The sequence below is a fragment of the Zeus faber genome, assembly GCF_960531495.2.
Source record: "Zeus faber genome assembly, chromosome: 12".
Classification (NCBI taxonomy): Eukaryota; Metazoa; Chordata; class Actinopteri; order Zeiformes; family Zeidae; genus Zeus; species Zeus faber.
In genome coordinates, this window is record NC_137196.1 from 32,036,123 (window position 1) to 32,054,354 (window position 18,232).

The window sequence follows — 18,232 nt, forward strand, 5'->3', positions numbered from 1 at the left end:
GTGGTCCTGTTGTCGTGTTGTCCTGTTTCATGTTGTCATGTTGTCGTGTTGTCGTGTTGTCCTGTTGTCGTGTTGTCGTGTTGTCATGTTGTCCTGTTGTCGTGTTGTCATGTTGTCATGTTGTCCTGTTGTCATGTCGTGTTTCATGTTGTCATGTTGTCGTGTTGTAGTGTTTCATGTTGTCGTGTTGTCCTGTTGTTGTGTTTTCATGTTGTCCTGTTGTCGTGTTGTCCTGTTTCATGTTGTCCTGTTTCATGTTGTCCTGTTTCATGTTGTCCTGTTGTCATGTCCTGTTGTCATGTTTCATGTTGTCCTGTTGTCATGTTGTCGTGTTTTCATGTTGGCCTGTTGTCATGTTGGCCTGTTGTCATGTTGTCCTGTTGTCGTTGTCGTGTTTTCGTGTTGTCCTGCTCTCCTGTTGTCGTGTTTTAGTGTTTTCGTGTTGTCCTGTTGTCCTGTTGTCCTGTTGTCATGTTGTCGTGTCGTCGTGTCGTCGTGTTGTCCTGTTGTCCTGTTGTCATGTTGTCCTGTTGTCGTGTTGTCATGTTTCCTGTTGTCCTGTTTTCGTGTTGTCATGTTGTCATGTTGTCCGGTTGTCATGTTGTCCTGTTGTAGTGTTTCATATTGTCGTGTTGTCATGTTGTCCTGTTGTAGTGTTTCATGTTGTCGTGTTGTCATGTTGTCGTGTTGTCATGTTGTCATGTTGTCAATTTGTCCTGTTTTCGTGTTGTCCTGTTGTCATGTTGTCGTGTTGTCGTCTTGTCCTGTTGTCATGTTTTCTTGTTGTCGTGTTTCATGTTGTCCTGTTGTCGTGTTGTCATGTTTCCTGTTGTCCTGTTGTCCTGTTGTCGTGTTGTCCTGTTGTCATGTTGTCCTGTTGTCATGTCCTGTTGTCATGTTGTCCTGTTGTCATGTTTTCCTGTTGTCGTGTTGTCATGTTGTCATGTTTCCTGTTGTCCTGTTGTCCTGTTTTCGTGTTGTCATGTTTCATGTTGTCATGTTTCATGTTGTCATGTTTCATGTTGTCCTGTTGTCGTGTTTCATGTTTCATGTTTCATGTTGTCGTGTTGTCATGCTGTTGTGTTGTCATGTTGTCGTGTTTCATGTTGTCGTGTTGTCATGTTGTCGTGTTGTCATGTTGTCATGCTGTCGTGTTGTCCTGTTGTCATGTTGTCATGTTGTCGTGTTGTAGTGTTTCATGTTTCATGTTGTCCTGTTGTCATGTTGTAGTGTTGTAGTGTTTCATGTTGTCGTGTTTCATGTTGTCATGTTGTCGTGTTGTCGTGTTTCATGTTGTCGTGTTTCATGTTGTCATGTTTCATGTTGTCATGTTGTCATGTTTCATGTTGTCATGTTGTCATGTTCTTTCTAGGGTGAGGGTTTCACCCTCACACTGATGCAGTCAGGTGCTTTTCTTCAGCGTGTTGCATTCAAACAGTTCAATCTTTTTCATTTCACAACGTCCAGAACATTTCACACATAAGTGTTAAAGTGAAAGGGTTAAAGTGGTAAAAAATGTAGAACTTGATGAGTCAGCGGGATCCTTTACACCCTAAACTGACGGTACAATGAGGAAATACTACAGTTAACACCCAAAGCGGGAGGGGGAGCTCTCCCTTGATAGTGGACCGGAGCGGCTGATCATGGTTTGGGCGTCCCGGGTCCCGAGCTCCCCTGGGATGGGCGGGTGGGGCTGGAGGCTGGAGGCGGGTGGGGCTGGAGGCTGGAGGGTGGAGGGTGGAGGTGGAGGTGGAGGGGAAGGGCTCATACGTACATACATTTGGCTTTGGCATTAACAGGGGTCCAGCTGTGAGACGCTGTGTCCGTCTGCTCTCATTATTAAAGCAAGATGGCAAGATGGCCGTCCAATGATCTGCCTCTCAGAAGCAGAGGAACAGCTAACAGCTAACAGCTAACTGCTAACAGCTAACTGCTAACAGCTGAATACACACCGAGCATGCCAACAATAACTAGTTAAAATACCTTCTGAGAAGACCCCCTCACCCATCCCTCTATCCCTCCACCCATCCTTCCATTCACCCACCCATCCCTCTATCCCTCCACCCATCCTTCCATTCACCCACCCATCCCTCTATCCCTCCACCCATTCACTTACTTTGGGGTCTTCTGGGAAGATGTTGTCCACCAGACGTTTGTATCGGGGCCTCAGGGGTCCACAGCAGCCACAGACTCCTACAAGACAATGCTCAGTCACTTCCTGGAGGATCAGCCATCCAGAGTCCATTTGTCACTAGTATACATCCTCCACCCACCCATCCACCCACTTATCCATCCACTCATCCATCCACTCATCCACCCACTTATCCATCCACTCATCCACCCACCCACCCACTTATCCATCCACTCATCCACCCACCCATCCATCCGTCCGTAAGAGCCAGTAACATCAGTCCCACAGTTAGAAGGTTTTTCATCATAGACGCAGTGAAGGAAGCAGAGAAGATCAACTAATCAGTGTACTTCTGGATGTTCCAGTGTACTTCTGGATGTTCCAGTGTACTTCTGGATGTTTCAGTGAGGATGACAGTAATGGACGCCATCGTCCCTCCAGTCCACACCATGGTGGAGTGAAACAGGCAGCGAGCAGAGAGCATGCTGGGAAACACATACGTCCTCCACAGACACAAGACTGAAGCTGGAAGATACAACGCCTTGGGTGCACGTCTCCTTGGAACCTTGAGACACCTGGTTTGAAGGACACCTTGAGAAGGTCCCTGGGAGCTTCACGACCGCTACACCGTCAACTCCAACCACAGCTTACACATATTATCTAATGAGGAGCATTAATGAAGACACACACACACACACACATACAGTACATACCCAACAGGCCACCATTAAGCTCTGCTGTGTGTGTGTGTGTGTGTGTGTGTGTGTGTGTGTGTGTGTGTGTGTGTGTGTGTGTGTGTGTGTGTGTGTGTGTGTGTGTGTGTGTGTGTGTGTGTGTAAAAATGGGCCAAATGACAGCAATCTATTTCCATCCTCAGTTCTGTGTCTGAGGCTCAGCACCACCCGTGATGGAGGCGTGGGTGGAGGCTGAGCTGCAGTCAGGCAGAAAGGTGGTGGCTTTATGTGTGTGTGGGAGAGGAAGAGAGAAAACTGGGTCTGACTGTCTGATTCACCCAGTGGTGGAGGAGCGATTGTAGAGACGGACATGTTGGAAATTTCAGCACCAGCGTCTTGAAGCAGAGACAAAACGTGAAGATGAAAGATTATTTTATGACAAAACACCAAGTTCTGCTTCCACGTGAAGGATGCACCTGTTGGTCCAAAGAGCAACAGGTGCATGTTGCAGGTTGGTGCCAGGTCCGGTCGACTGACATGTAACTCAGGTTGGGTATCATTGGGTTTTTTCTGGTGCGGTGCCTGAACCGATATTCTCAGCTACTTTTATAGGTACTCTGCTAACACAGACCCCAAATATTGAATACCTATGCACAGCGACTAAAGAAAATAAATGAATTTAAAACTTATCAAACAAATTGCAGATGAATACCCAACCAATTAAACAGAACATTCATTTAAATTAGACATTATAACCATAAGAAAATAACGCTTGATTTCCCTTGATCCATTTAAAACATTTTCTTCTAAACGTAACAAAAACCTCTCTTAAAAAAGATATATATCTTGGGGAAAACAACTTAAATAATTGAGTATATATATATATATATATATATACAGTGGGGCAAAAAAGTATTTAGTCAGCCACCAATTGTGCAAGTTCTCCCACTTAAAAAGATGAGAGAGGCCTGTAATTTTCATCATAGGTACACTTCGACTATGAGAGACAGAATGGGGGGAAAGAATCCAGGAAATCACATTGTAGGATTTTTAATGCATTAATTGGTAAATTCCTCTGTAAAATAAGTATTTGGTCACCTACAAACAAGCAAGATTTCTGGCTTTCTTTAAGAAGTTCCTCTGTTCTCCACTCCTTACCTGTATTAATGACTCCTGTTTGAACTCGTTATCAGTATAAAAGACACCTGTCCACAACCTCAAACAGTCACACTCCAAACTCCACTAGGGCCAAGACCAAAGAGCTGTCAAAGGACACCAGAAACAAAATTGTAGACCTGCACCAGGCTGGGAAGACTGAATCTGCAATAGGTAAGCAGCTTGTTGTGAAGAAATCAACTGTGGGAGCAATTAGAAAATGAAAGACATACAAGACCACTGATAATCTCCCTCGATCTGGGGCTCCACGCAAGATCTCACCCCGTGGGGTCAAAATCATCACAAGAACGGTGAGAAAACATCCCAGAACCACATGGGGGGACCTAGTGAATGACCTGCAGAGAACTGGGACCAAAGCAACAAAGGCTACCATCAGTAACACACTACGCCGCCAGGGACTCAAATCCTGCAGTGCCAGACGTGTCCCCCTGCTTAAGCCATTACATGTCCAGGCCCGTCTGAAGTTTGCTAGAGAGCATTTGGAGGATCCAGAAGAGGATTGGGAGAATGTCATATGGAGGAGAAAGAAAGCTGAGTTGCATCCAAAGAACACCATACCTACTGTGAAGCATGGGGGTGGAGACATCATGCTTTGGGGCTGTTTTTCTGCAAAGGGACCAGGACGACTGATCCGTGTAAAGGAAAGAATGAATGGGGCCATGTATCGTGAGATTTTGAGTGAAAACCTTCTTCCATCAGCAAGGGCATTGAAGATGAAACGTGGCTGGGTCTTTCAGCATGACAATGATCCCAAACACATCGCCCGGGCAACGAAAGAGTGGCTTCGTAAGAAGCATTTCAAGGTCCTGGAGTGGCCAAGCTAGTCTCCAGATCTCAACCCCATAGAAAATCTTTGGAGGGAGTTGAAAGTCCGTGTTACCCAGCATCAGCCCCAAAACATCACTGCTCTAGAGGAGATCTGCATGGAGGAATGGGCCAAAATACCAGCAACAGTGTGTGAAAACCTTGTGAAGACTTACAGAAAACGTTTGACCTCTGTCATTGCAAACAAAGGGTATAAAACAAAGTATTGAGATGAACTTTTGTTATTGACCAAATACTTATTTTGCACCATAATTTGCAAATAAATTATTTAAAAATGAGACAATGTGATTTTCTGGATTTTTTTTTTCTCATTTTGTCTCATAGTTGAGGTGAACCTATGATGAAAACAACAGGCCTCTCTCATCTTTTTAAGTGGGAGAACTTGCACAATTGGTGGCTGACTAAATACTTTTTTGCGCTACTGTATATATAAATTAAACATGACTATTTAAAATAACTGTAATGTCTGTCTTTAGAAAAAACATTCCAAGACAGATGCGGTAGTGACTTACTCCTAAAATTTTGAAGGTGTCTGTCTACTTCCTGTCAGGTCCCTGTCTACTTCCTGTCAGGTCCCTGTCTACTTCCTGTCAGGTCCCTGGTGTCTCTCTGGAAGGAAATCACTCCGTGTGGAAGTTGCATTCAACACTGCATGTCCCTCACAGACATTTCATACACTTTTTTAACTTTTGGGACTAAAATAAAAGGGACACGATTCGGACCCGTTGCTCTGGAGCGGCGAGCCAACTCCATGTGTGAGGTCACAAACACGGAATATGTTTAGACTGACTTGGGGGTGAGTAAGGAATGGCAACATTTCATTTCCGCAAGCTTATTATGCATGTCGCACGTAAATAAAACATTTTTTCTTTACTAGCTAACGGCAGGCTACCTGCTATCAGAGCAAGTGTCATGCTAACTAGTGATGGCACATGTGGCGATGCCTTTGTTGCCCGTAATGTCCATTTCAGAGCACCAGAGGGCACATTTTTAACAGGCACCGAAATCTGCCTTGCGATTGGGTCCAGGAGATAGCGATCTTAAAGGGTTTCAGTACCCAACCCTACATGTCACAGGATGCAACCGGCCAGCAGAGGGCAACACTGAGACTTCATTCCTGTACATCATCCATCCAAACATACTGAATAAATATTGAAAAGCAAGGAAACGTTTTCCAAGACTAGCAGAAGGACTGCATAGCAACCCCCTCGCAGGGAACCAAAAAGACATTCAATGCCTGGAAAGGTTTGTTTAACCTGAAGGGCCACAGTGTCCTTGAGCAGGGCAGCATGTCCCCTGGGACTGATCCACCGTGCAACTCTTTAGATAAGGGCGTGGCAGCCCCCGGCCTGGCGGCTTGCACGTGGGGCGACGGGGCGGATAATGAGTAGCGGAGATGATGGATGGAGCCCAGGAGCTGCAGCGCTACCACACAGCCACAGGAGCCGTGGATCCGTTAAAAGGCCGCCCATAGATCTTCCAGCTGCATAATCACACATGGGGCGGAGGTGTAAGGCGGAGCGCTGACTGTACACAACGTGCACGGAGGAGGCCATTAAGCCGCCCAAGGCCCTGATCGATCCACCTCCACTGAGGTCATTTAGAGGCTGTGCAGCACCAACTGGACCGACCGCTGCCACAGCTGCTGTGGTTTGATTCCACTGTCACACAGATAATGGAGTTTATTTATGGACAGAAAATTCACATTCATAATAGATCCAACAGGGGTTGAATAATGAAGATATGTAGATTTCAAATCCACATGAGTTGAACATAGAAAAAAAAAACATAACTCCAGACACTGGAGCTTGAATTATTATTATTATTGGTCACTATAATTGTTCACGATAAACATGGAGATGTTTTGATTGTTACTGCACACTGACATTTCAGTTCATGTTTTCTTGTGAAAACTATTTTTACATCTCCAAATTTCTCGCTTCGAGGAAGTCAAACATTGATCATACAACACCGATACATCACTCCCAAAACAGTTCATGCTCAACAACAGGATCCATGGATTCCTGCCTCTGCTGGACCAGGTGCAAGACTGATGAAGACATTTAACAACGTGGTGATTTAAAGAGAAAGATCAGACCAAAACACCCCATTTTCAAAAACACCTAAATCTCCTCTGATCAAGCTTCAAGAAACAGAATCGCACATCACCACAGGAGGCCATTTTCTGCCAGTAAGATGGATCCCACAGGAAGACCCTGAACCATACTGAGCTTGTTATGGCCTGGACGGACAGAGGCCAGGCAGCCTCAGTCTGATTAACCTCAGCTTCTCCATGTGACCTACCAGAGCTGATGGTGCTGGTGGTGGTCTGGCTGTAGCCGAAGGCTCCAACAGCCTCTCCACGTGGAACCTGTCGGTAGCGGCGGAGGAGGCTCCTCTTCAGGTCCGAGCAGCAGGATGCCATGACCTCTCTGGATCTGAAGGACACGACGCTCCTCACAACTCAGTTTAGCAGTGCCTCCTGGCGTCAGACGTCTTTCGAGAGAACTTCCTGTCTTTGGGGAAGTGGAACCTTTGTTGTTTTGATGTTATTGTTGCTGATATTTGTTTCCAAACCGGCAGACTAAGATGCTCAAAGGTTACTCCCCAGTTGTCCAGAGCACTCCAAAGTCCTTTGATAGAAGCCAGAAACCAAGCTTATTCCTGAGGCTGATTCCGTTGACAGCAGCATCCTACAGGTTACAAGAGCATTTCCAGCCAAAGCCTCCAACTCCGCCTCTTAACCCGTTTCTTCCCGACACCGGTTCTTCTAGAAGCTTCGGGTTGTCAACAGAAACAGAGCTCCGCCAATCGGCTGCCGGCCAGGCCATTGATGCTGTCAGCGGCTGGGGTTACCCCCCAGTCTGACGGGGACAAGAGACGCCGCCGGGGCCTTGAACGGGGCCTTGAACGGGGCCGTCCACCCGGGCTCAGGTTACCATGATCCAATGGAGAGAATAAAGAAACCTGGCTCTCCCTGCGAATGATGTCAAGTGGAATTTTAATGAGGAATTGTGCTTTGACCCTTTAATAGCCATAATTAATAACATGGTAGGATGAGCCAAAATGAAGGGCTCATTCTTTTGAGAGTCAATGACTTGGTAGCAAACCGGAGCAACTCAATGTTTCTGTCGGATCATGGTCTCGGCTTTCACCTTTCCTTTTTGAATGAAATGTGTGTTTGGTGAGCTGGCTCGGCTGGCTCCGTTGTTGCTCTGACCTCGTTTCTATCGATCTTCTGTAATGCCAGTACATAGCTCTGCGTTTCATCACACTACATTTTCACAGATTCCAGGTTGCTGTGAATAATGGCGTCAGCACCTGTAGGAGGCAGTAATGTTAAGGGGCGTCGGGCTCATGGAACAAGGTGACAACTCCTCACCCACTGAGAGTCCTAGGTGGGGACCTCTCCTGGCCCTACATGATTTATAGAAAACCTCAGAGTTCCGCAGCGGTGACCACAAGATAAGAACTGAAATGAAGGCAGGAGCCTCTAGGACCCCAGGGCCCTCCTGGAGGTCTGCTCTCGACATGTCTGTCGCTGGAAGTGAGAGGCAGAAGTGACAGCACTGACAGAGTGAGAGGAACTCCACAGCTTCCTGTTCCCGGAGGGTCAGCAGCTTCATAAGAACTATGACAGCAAGTCCTGTTTTAACGGATTAAAATACTTCAAACCTTGAAAAATGTCAAGATGATCATCTTTGGAGGATTACTTTCCAGACAACTTGTCTCATAAAAGCACATTCATATGGTTACGTTGAGTATAGAGGTTTGCGTTAAATAATGATCTGATATTTAAGCCTTGTGTTGCAGGTAGATGGCTGTTAGGGAAATGTTTCCAAGGACAATTTCTTCCAAGGGACAATGACCCAGTAGTATGGTTTGGAAAAAGAGATGAGAGCAGTTGTACGAAGCATCATGAGGCAAACTACATCCTAAAATCTGTCTGTCAGAACATCTGCAATATTTCCAAAGTTCCTCTATGAAAAGGAGCCAAGTCTGATTAACTTCTGAGAACTACAACTAAACAACAAGTTATAGATCGTTTTACTTCAAAAAAACACACTAACATGAATTAAACGAGTAGACTTTATGGAACCATTCAGTTGCAAGAAAATTGACGTTTATACCATAACCACCTTCCTGCCAAGTCAGAGCGCACACACACACACACACACACACACACACACACACACACACACACACACACACACACACACACACACACACACACACACACACACACACACACACACACACACACACACACACACACAGACACAGCTTTAATCTGCACTCAGACCATCAATGAATGTGTAATCTACAAGATTAAAGAGCCCCCCCCCCCGGCCCTGGATCAATGCTGTGCTTTGACAAGCAGATGAAAGTCAGAAGCACCTTCTCACGCCTCTGTCCAGGAAGCAGCTGGATTCACAGGCTTTTCCCATCATGCTCCTGTGCTCTAGATGCAGTGTCGCAGTATTAGAGGTAGAAATGTGTTATAACGCCACAACATTTTAAAAAGGCAACATCTGTTTCCACCTGCGGTCGGAGTGGGTGGTGCAGGGAAGCTCCGGGTGTTACATACACTTCTCCCATTATTCCGCTGACGCTGGCCTGTAGCATTAGCTCGGCGGCACCATGAGAACCAGTTGAAAAGGCTTTGCGTCTACACCATAACTCCAGCCAAGACGAGCACGTAAGTGAGCGTCAGCGGTACTTCTGCTTCAGTCCTTCATCCAGACCAACTCCACTGGAAATCTCACCAGATTAACAGTGAGATTCTCCATCATTTGGCTTTAAGGATTATTATTATTATTAATATTAATATTATTATTATTATTATTATTATTATAAGCTTAAAGATCCTGAAAGCGGTGATCCTCCACAAGCCTCTATATTCAATATGGAATCCCTGTCTCTGAGATGTTCAGGGTCAGTGCCACTAGAGCTTGAATGTTTCAGTAAATACGATCCGGCGCTGTTCGTGATCGTACTTTCAGAGACGGATATTGTCAAAAGTCTCCCCGGTGCTGGAATCATAAAAAGGAGTTTGATCCTTGAAGGGCAAATCTAATAAATAAAAACAGACGAGGAGCCCGCTTGCCCCGCCGGAGCCACCGGGCAGACTGGACGGACGCTGCAACTAACTCCACAGCTTCGTCCTCTCCGTGGTCTCGGTTTGACCCAGTTTGAACCCGTTTTACTACAGCAAGCCACGGCGAAAGCTTCGGTTTCCATACTGACGAGCCGTCTCTGGATTAGACTAACAATCCCATCCAATGTCCTGACGTGCATTGAGCCGCTGCCTTGGCTTTAAAGCAACGGCAAACGTCTGAAATTATACAGAGAAAAGTTTCTAGATTTTTGAGTTTTGACAAAGGAAACAGAGTAACAGGAACAGTAAATAAACAACCACACGGCACCTTCTCTGCATCTATACAATCAGTATCAGGGCTCTGTAATCTGCCAGCATCCATAGTTCACGCTGACAGGCTGCAACAACAGAGATATGAGGAGACTGGATATGGACAGTTTAAATGTCTTACAGCTTTACTCACAAAGACCCAAGATGCATATTTCCCTCATTTCACAGGAGCTAGGCTAGCTCACCCCATAGGCAGCAATGCAAGGAGCTAACACAGCACTGTTAGTGTCCATGTGTGTGTACATCCATGTGTACGTGTGTGTGTGTGTGTGTGTGTGTGTGTGTGTGTGTGTGTGTGTGTGTGAGCTGTCAGTCTTCCTTCCACAAGCTTCTTTACATTCAGTCGTTGTCTCTCCACCACCGCTCTGCTCAAACCGTCCGGCCGCGATGCAAAAACACTCCACTCCAACGTACACACAGCGCTGTAAATAATCACTCAAAACTCTCAGACTGTACATCAGCAGTTATCTTCCCACTTATTTCAAAAGTGGCGCTCGCATTTCAAACTGTGGACCGCCAACGAGCTTCACCAGCCGGATGTTTTCTATCCCTTAATTTCCCTGCTTTGTGCTTTCAGGAGGACAGAGGACATCTGATGACATTCCCGTTGCAGCACATTCATCTTGCAGCGTCGCAGCGTTTCCTCAAACATTTCCAGTGACAAACGGCTGCAGTTTGAACAGAGTTATGATCTTACTGCAGTGGGGGTGGGGTGGGGGTGGGTGGGGTATTTAAATATTCATGGGGGTGGCACAAAGAGAGGAGGTGGAAACGCTCTGGGATCACGTGTCCAGACAGAAGGAAAGGAAAGAGAGGGACAAGGACATCATGAGGTACTCTGGATCGCTGGGAAGGACTCTAATGGTTTTATTACACAGGATTGGGTTTGCATCAGTAATGTGGATATAGGAGGGAGGGAGGGAGATTGTTATCAGAGTTCATTCAGAGGTAAAACCACCTAGAAACCTGGGCTTTTAACTCCCTGCCCTGGAGATAAACTCAGATGCTGTGGATTTGGTACTTGGATTGTTCTTCCTACATTTCCACTGAAACAAAAGTTTCACCAAGTTTCCACCAGAATGAGGCCGACGGGGAAGCAAACAAGCGGAGGGACGAGGGGTCAGAAGAGCTTCATCACGTCATAGTACCTTATGTACCACCTGGAGCCTTACGCTCACAACATGCGGGCGTTCTTTAGCCATTCTGAGGGTTAAAAAGGAGTCTGCAGGCTCCAGAGCATTCTCACTCTGGGCCCCAGTACTCTGGAACGACCAGTACTCTAGAACGCACAGTACTCGAGAACGCCCAGTACTCTAGAACGCCCAGTACTCTAGAACGCCCCAGTACTCTAGGACGCCCCAGTACGCTGGAACGCCCCGTACTCTAGAACGCCCCGTACTCTAGAACGCCCCAGTACTCTGGAACGCCCCAGTACTCTGGAACGCCATACCTGCGGGAATCAGAGCTTCAGACTCATTTTTATATTCTTGCATTTGGTGAACCACACCCATTCTGTTAGCTTGCCTCTCATCCTGCCTCCACCCCTTAGCACTGGTATTTGACAGGCAGCTGTGAGCTAACTGGATCGGACCTGATGAGGACCACACTCCTGGAGGCGTCTACCTACAGCTCTGCACCAGCAAATAGACTCTCATACTGTCTAGCTTTAATGTTGCATAGCATAGAAATACAATATCCTATGATTTGTCATATTACATTATTATTATTGTCGCCAACTTGGCATCCATTATAGCCTTGTTGTCCTGGAAGGGGATCTCCCTCTTTGTGGCCCCTTCTCAAGGTTCCCCCTCCCCACCCCACAAAGGGTTTTCTGGGAGTTTTTCCTTGCCCGGATTGGGTTCAGACTTGGGGACGCTGTTGATTTCTCTGTGAAATTTGGGTCTGTGAAGCTTTGAGGCGGTACTGTGATTAAGAGCTATATAAATAAACTTGATCTGGTGAATATGATCTGTCATATTATGTTATTAATGTCGCCCTCCCGGCATCCACTGCCGCCCGGTCATCTTGAAAAGGATTCCTGAAAAGGGGATTCCTCCTCCTTCGAAACAGGTCGTAGAAAACCACCTTCCAGGAGATCTCAGGCTCCAATGCTGTGTGAGATTCTTTCTCTTCACTTCATGAAGGTGAAATTAAGAGAAATTCATTTGCTTCAACACTTTAAATGTGCATAATAAATCTGTTTCCAGTACCTTGGACGACCTGCAAAACCTCTGGGGAGTGAGCAGAACTTCCAGGGAATCAGCTGAAATTCCGGGGAGTCAGCGGAACCTCCGGGGAGTCCGCCAAACCTCCGGGGAGGCGGCCAAACCTCCAGGGAGTCAGCGGAACCTCCAGGGAGGCGGCCAAACTTCCGGGGAGGCAGCCGAACCTCCGGGGAGTCAGCGGAACCTCCGGGGAAGCGGCGGAACCTCCGGGGAGGCGGCGGAACCTCCGGGGAGGCGGCGGAACCTCCGGGGAGGAGGCGGAACCTCCGGGGAGGAGGCGGAACCTCCGGGGAGAAGGCGGAACCTCCGGGGAGGAAGCGGAACCTCCGGGAAGGAAGCGGAACCTCCGGGGAGGAAGTGGAACCTCTGGGAAGGAGCGTGGCCAATTCCCCGAGGAAATGGGATGCTCAATGACAGCTCAATGACAATGACGTGTGTCTGAGGCTACCAGCCATGCTTTTACCATTTCAAATCCAAGGACAGGAACCAATTACAGCGTTCATCCAATCAGAGCCTTCCTCAGAGGCTCTATGGAAACCACAGGAAGTGGCCCTGCTATGGCTGAGCAGGTCAGTGGTCAAATTCAGACCCAAAGTAGGTTTTACTCCAAGGCACTGACAGCTCAGTTTTGATCAAATTGGACTCAAACAACATGGAGTGCGGCAAGACCAGGACATTTGACTGAATCTAACTGCACAATTATCAGACAAAATGCATGTGACTCAAGGGGAAGACACTGGAAAAACTATAATGTGCACCTTGTCAGACAGCTGTGATTAAGTGTAAAGATAAGAGCTTCGTGTGGAGGACCAGGCTAAGAGAAAAACACGAGGACAGAACAAACACCACGATGGAAGATGTGCTGCAACCCTGGGTTTTTTAAGTCTCACAACCTCAGTACTCCAGAAGAGGTGATCGAAGCCTCAGACTCCAGGAAAGTTCCAGGCAGAGACCTCAGGGGGAGAACGACCACAAATCTAGTTTCATTCTCCTCGCTCTGGATCCGTTTGAATGGCTTTCAGCAGAAGGACTGGAGATATAGAGTGATGCTCTAAACTTCCACTGGTTGCTGTTGTGTGGCCACAAAATGCTGTCTGCTACCTCAACTATCACCGCAGTGATAGCAAGGCACCAGTAGGAGACCCTCCGATTTAAAATATATATTTTCTTTAAAATGTTGAAAGTTTGCAAGTTGAAAGAGTTGTGGGACACATCAGGATGATCCACCTTCACCCTCCTCAGCTTATCCATCCTGGTTCAAACCCAGAGTTATCTCCTTTGTTCTCTTTGTTGACTCGGATTTCTTTTTATATTTTTGCTGTGACTTGTCGTAAACACGGAGTGTTCTACATATGACCGTCAACACTCAGCCCCGATGCCGTACCTTGATAAAAAACAGCCAAACGAGATGGCAGCAGTCCCCGATGCCTGGGCTCCAGGGGGTGATCAGAGATCAGATCATCAGGGATGAAACAACCCAGAGGAGACCCGAAGGAGGATCCTGTGCGCTCCATCGCTCTGTCACAGAAAGTGACATCACTGATGTAGTTCCCTCATTTCAAACACGCTTTGGCTGGTTTTGCATTCCACAGTGTATCTCATGGTAAATACCTGAAACGCAATTTGAAGAGAGTTGAAACCTTCTCAGTTTCACAAAGAAACTCACTCAGTTCAAATTAAGAAATAGACAGAAGTGGGAATCCCTATTTCCTACTGTAACTCCCACAAGCAGTCTACTACTGGTGGACACGAGGAGTTGTCCAGTACAACCAGTCTGCTACTTGTGGACACACTGGGAGTATCCCTACTCCAGCAGCTCCTTGAGCCTGAAGCTGGTTTTCTAACATTTAACCTCCCAGTTGCTTCAGCCCTCCAGGCTGGTTCCTCTTCCTTTCAGGTCTGGAGATGTTTGATTGTACATGTGTCACTTTGAGGACAGACTGTGGCAATCAGGAAGTTGCCCAACTGACCGCGGGGGTGGAGGCACGCCGCATATGGCTTTGTTTACGCTCCGCCACTGGAGTTTACATGCAAACAAACGTCTGTCTGCTCCGTATGGAGACACCACGAGGAACCAACCTGCTGCAAGTCGGACGAAACATGTGGTAGAAAAGCACCTTCCAGATCTCAGGCTCCAATGCTTCCTGCTCCACATGTTCATATTCTTGAAAAATCAGCTGCACATTGCTTTGACCTTTCATTTGTCATTTGGTTTTACTTTTATGTCTTATGTACTTGGAATCGCTCTGCTGTTCAAAATGTGCTGTATAAATAAACTTGCCTTATTTACATAATAAATTAATCGGTTGATGATTTTAAGAGTTACTAAGTATGTTCATCGAGAAGTTCAAAATATCAGTTTTCATGAAGAATGAATGAATTCACCCTTCATATCAAATCAGTTTATGATAAATCAAATAGATTATTCAGTTACCAAAATGTCATTATTCTGTCAATTGATTCATCAATTATTAGATTCAACAAGTGACCCTCAATCAATAGTGTATTGTACTAGCTCAGCGTGCGTACTCGGGTAGTACTACATAGAAGACAGAATACTACAGAGAATATACTGTGTGTGTGTATGTATATATATATATATATATATATATAGTTTTATAGGGTTATAAAGAGCAGACTCTGCTTCTCATCACATTGATCAGAAAGTGATCAAATATTTCAAAATCATCTGAGAAGCGAGTTCTTCCAACCAGAAAGAAACCTGCAGCATCAGATCTGAACCACACACACAGAGCTCAGAGCTCCACCCAACCTCCATCAGACCTCTACCGGACCTCTCTTGACCTCCACCCAACCTCTCTGGACCTCTTCCGGACCTTTCTGGACCTCTACCGGACCTCCACCTGACCTCTCTGGACATCCACCCGACCTCTCTGGACCTCCAACGGCCCTCTACCAGACCACTCTGGACCTCCACCGGACCTTTTGACCTCCACCGGACCTCTCCGCTTCCAGTAAAACAGGACGCTCTCAGACTGCAACATTCTGATGTCATAGTTGAGGTGAACTGCATTGTGGAAAGTGTAGTTCAGTGTAGCTGCATTTCACCGGCACTAGGACCACCAGCGTTTTTAGACTGAACGACCTGAGTGACCTACAGCCAGACCTCCATCTTCCTGCTGGTCAGTAGACCTGTCAATGACACACTCAGGCAGCTGACTGGACGATAGAGACGAGGGGGCGGGGTCCTTCAACAACCTGATCCCTCAATAACCTGATGCACGCACGCACACACACACACACACACACACACACACACACACACACACACACACACACACACACACACACACACACACACACACACACACACACACACACACACACACACACACACACACACACACACAAATAGAAAGGTGCACGGTACCAGACTGGCTGTTGTCTGAGTCCATCTTGATGGAGGTGAAGGTGAAGCAGACAACACCTCCCTCTTTCTGTCTCTATCCTTTCTCTTTCGTTCTAACTCTTATCTCTCCCCATTTCTCTTTCAACTCTACCTTCTCATTGTCTCTCTCTCTCTCTCTCTCTCTCTCTCTCTCTCTCTCTCTCTCTCTCTCTCTCTCTCTCTCTCTCTCTCTCTCTCTCTCTCTCTCTCTCTCTCTCTCTCTCTCTCTCTCTCTCTCTCTCTCTCTCTCTCTCTCTCTCTCTCTCTCTCTCTCTCTCTCTCTGACCTTGCAGCTTGGGCAAAGTGACTGCAGCAGCATCCAGGCTACAGCTAGTGCTATCGCTTGTCCCCAGTCGCTGCTGGTGCAGAACTCCAACATGGTGTGGGACATTCTCCTGTAACACTGCACACACGTTGTGTGAACTCAATCCTGGATCACACTGATGGACCTGTGTAAAGCTTTAGTGTATTATTAGGATGTACCACAATAAAAAATAACTTGTAAAAGGAAAACATTTTTAAGTCCATTTATTAAAATGCCTTTAGGCTGTTTGTAGCCTCGCGTTCCGTCAGCGCCTACGTCACCTGTTCTGAAGGGCGGGGTCAGAACTGCAGTTGGTTTCCGTTTTTGTTTTGTTTTTTATTATTAAACCTCTAGGGGAAACTGACGGATGTCGGAGCAGTAGCTGCCACGGAGCGCCGCACAGGGAGCAGGTAGGGGTGCAGTGTCTTGCTCAAGGACACTACAGCATGCTACAGGGGGAGCCAGGGTTCAAACCAGCAACCTTCCCATTCCTGAGCCACTGCCCCCCACCCCATATATGGGTGTGTATAAATGTGTTTACATTTTATTTGTAATAAAAGTCCCAATTCCTGTGTGTGTTCCTCTGTGTATGTGTGTGTGTGTGTGTGTGTGTGTGTGTGTGTGTGTGTGTGTGTGTGTGTGTGTGTGTGTGTGTGTGTTAATGTGTGTGTTCCTCTGTGTATGTGTGTGTGTGTGTGTGTGTGTGTGTGTGTGTGTGTGTGTGTGTGTGTGTGTGTGTATGTGTGTGTGTGTGTGTGTGTGTCACGCTGTCAGGGTGTTTCCTGGTCTGGTGAACCAGTTTCTGTCCTGAACCACCACACGACACGCCCTGATCAGAAGCAGATCAATAGACTGGATTATCTGCTGAACAATATCAATGCAACACTTTACGATTACAAAGATTTTATGTTTAAAAAAGGAAATAAATGGAAATAAGATCAACTGACATAGATGAATGAGGCTCTTATCAACGGATCTGATCACCTGGTGGAAAACCTCGTGGTGGAACAGGACGTGACCACCAGAGGGAGATGATCAGGTTGTTGGCGTGGGACGGTGCTGGGTAAAGGTGCTACACGCTACGGGACCAAGAGCTGCTCCACGTCTGGGTCCGCAGCCCATGGAGGAACTGCCAAAATGTCTGAGCCGGCGTGGAGGCGTCTGATTGTAAAGGAACAGATACCGCTCAAGGGGACATTCCTCTGCAGGCCTCTGTGGCGTTGTGTTGCAAGACCAAAAAACACCTACACTGATCATGCTGTTTGATATACCATAAAAGTAATTATACAAATTATCTGTTTATTATAAGATCTAGTGGTATGCTGCTAACTGCAGAAAGCCTAATAATATCATGAAAGCAGAAATCCAAGACACAAGAGGGTGTGTGTGTGTGTGTGTGTGTGTGTGTGTGTGTGTGTGTGTGTCTTTTGAAGTTATATTTCGGACAAATTGTTCTTTGAAACAAAACCTCCTCTGCTGCACAACCCTGTGTGTGTGTGTGTGTGCATGTGATTGAAAACACTGCATTAAGAACCCTCAGTTGTGTTCTCCATGAAAACAAAACAAACAAACATGAGGAGGTTCTGATGCTTTACACTCCACGTGATGAAACATTTGACAGAGCACGCTATCGGTACGCTCCCATGCCAAGAATCCATGTTTTTATTTACGTTTCGAGCCATTAGATAGAGGCCGTGTCCACACCGATGTGGATACATTTCAGAACACTGAAAAAACCCACGTAGTCAGGTGAGAAATAAATGAATAATATATGGCAATATAGATAGCAATATAGAAGTATGGCAGTAGTTGGTGTATTGCAAATCATAAAGAATCTCCATTATTATCATACCGTGAGATCCCTGGAGATTCCCGGTCCTAGAACATCCTCGGGATGAGCGATTTGACCTATTACTACGTCACAAATCAAAGGCAGACCTGCTTTAGGGCGATATGTGACGTTGTTAGAGTCAATGCTGTGCTACATTGTGATATACGTAAGTTGTTATAGTCATGAATCCTCCCTGACATCCCAGTATTTACATTTACATTTACATTTA

At 46.5% G+C, this 18,232-nt stretch overlaps 1 protein-coding gene across 2 annotated transcripts in view; it reads right to left on the minus strand.

Annotated features, from left to right (window-relative positions):
• efr3a (EFR3 homolog A) overlaps positions 1–18,232 on the minus strand; it is a 76,205-nt gene that overhangs the window by 49,513 nt on the left and 8,460 nt on the right. For both annotated transcript variants that reach the window (XM_080011303.1, XM_080011302.1), the window contains exon 2: positions 2,117–2,193. In XM_080011303.1, the coding sequence (XP_079867429.1) occupies positions 2,117–2,193 (77 nt within the window). The remainder of the gene's footprint in view (positions 1–2,116; positions 2,194–18,232) is intronic.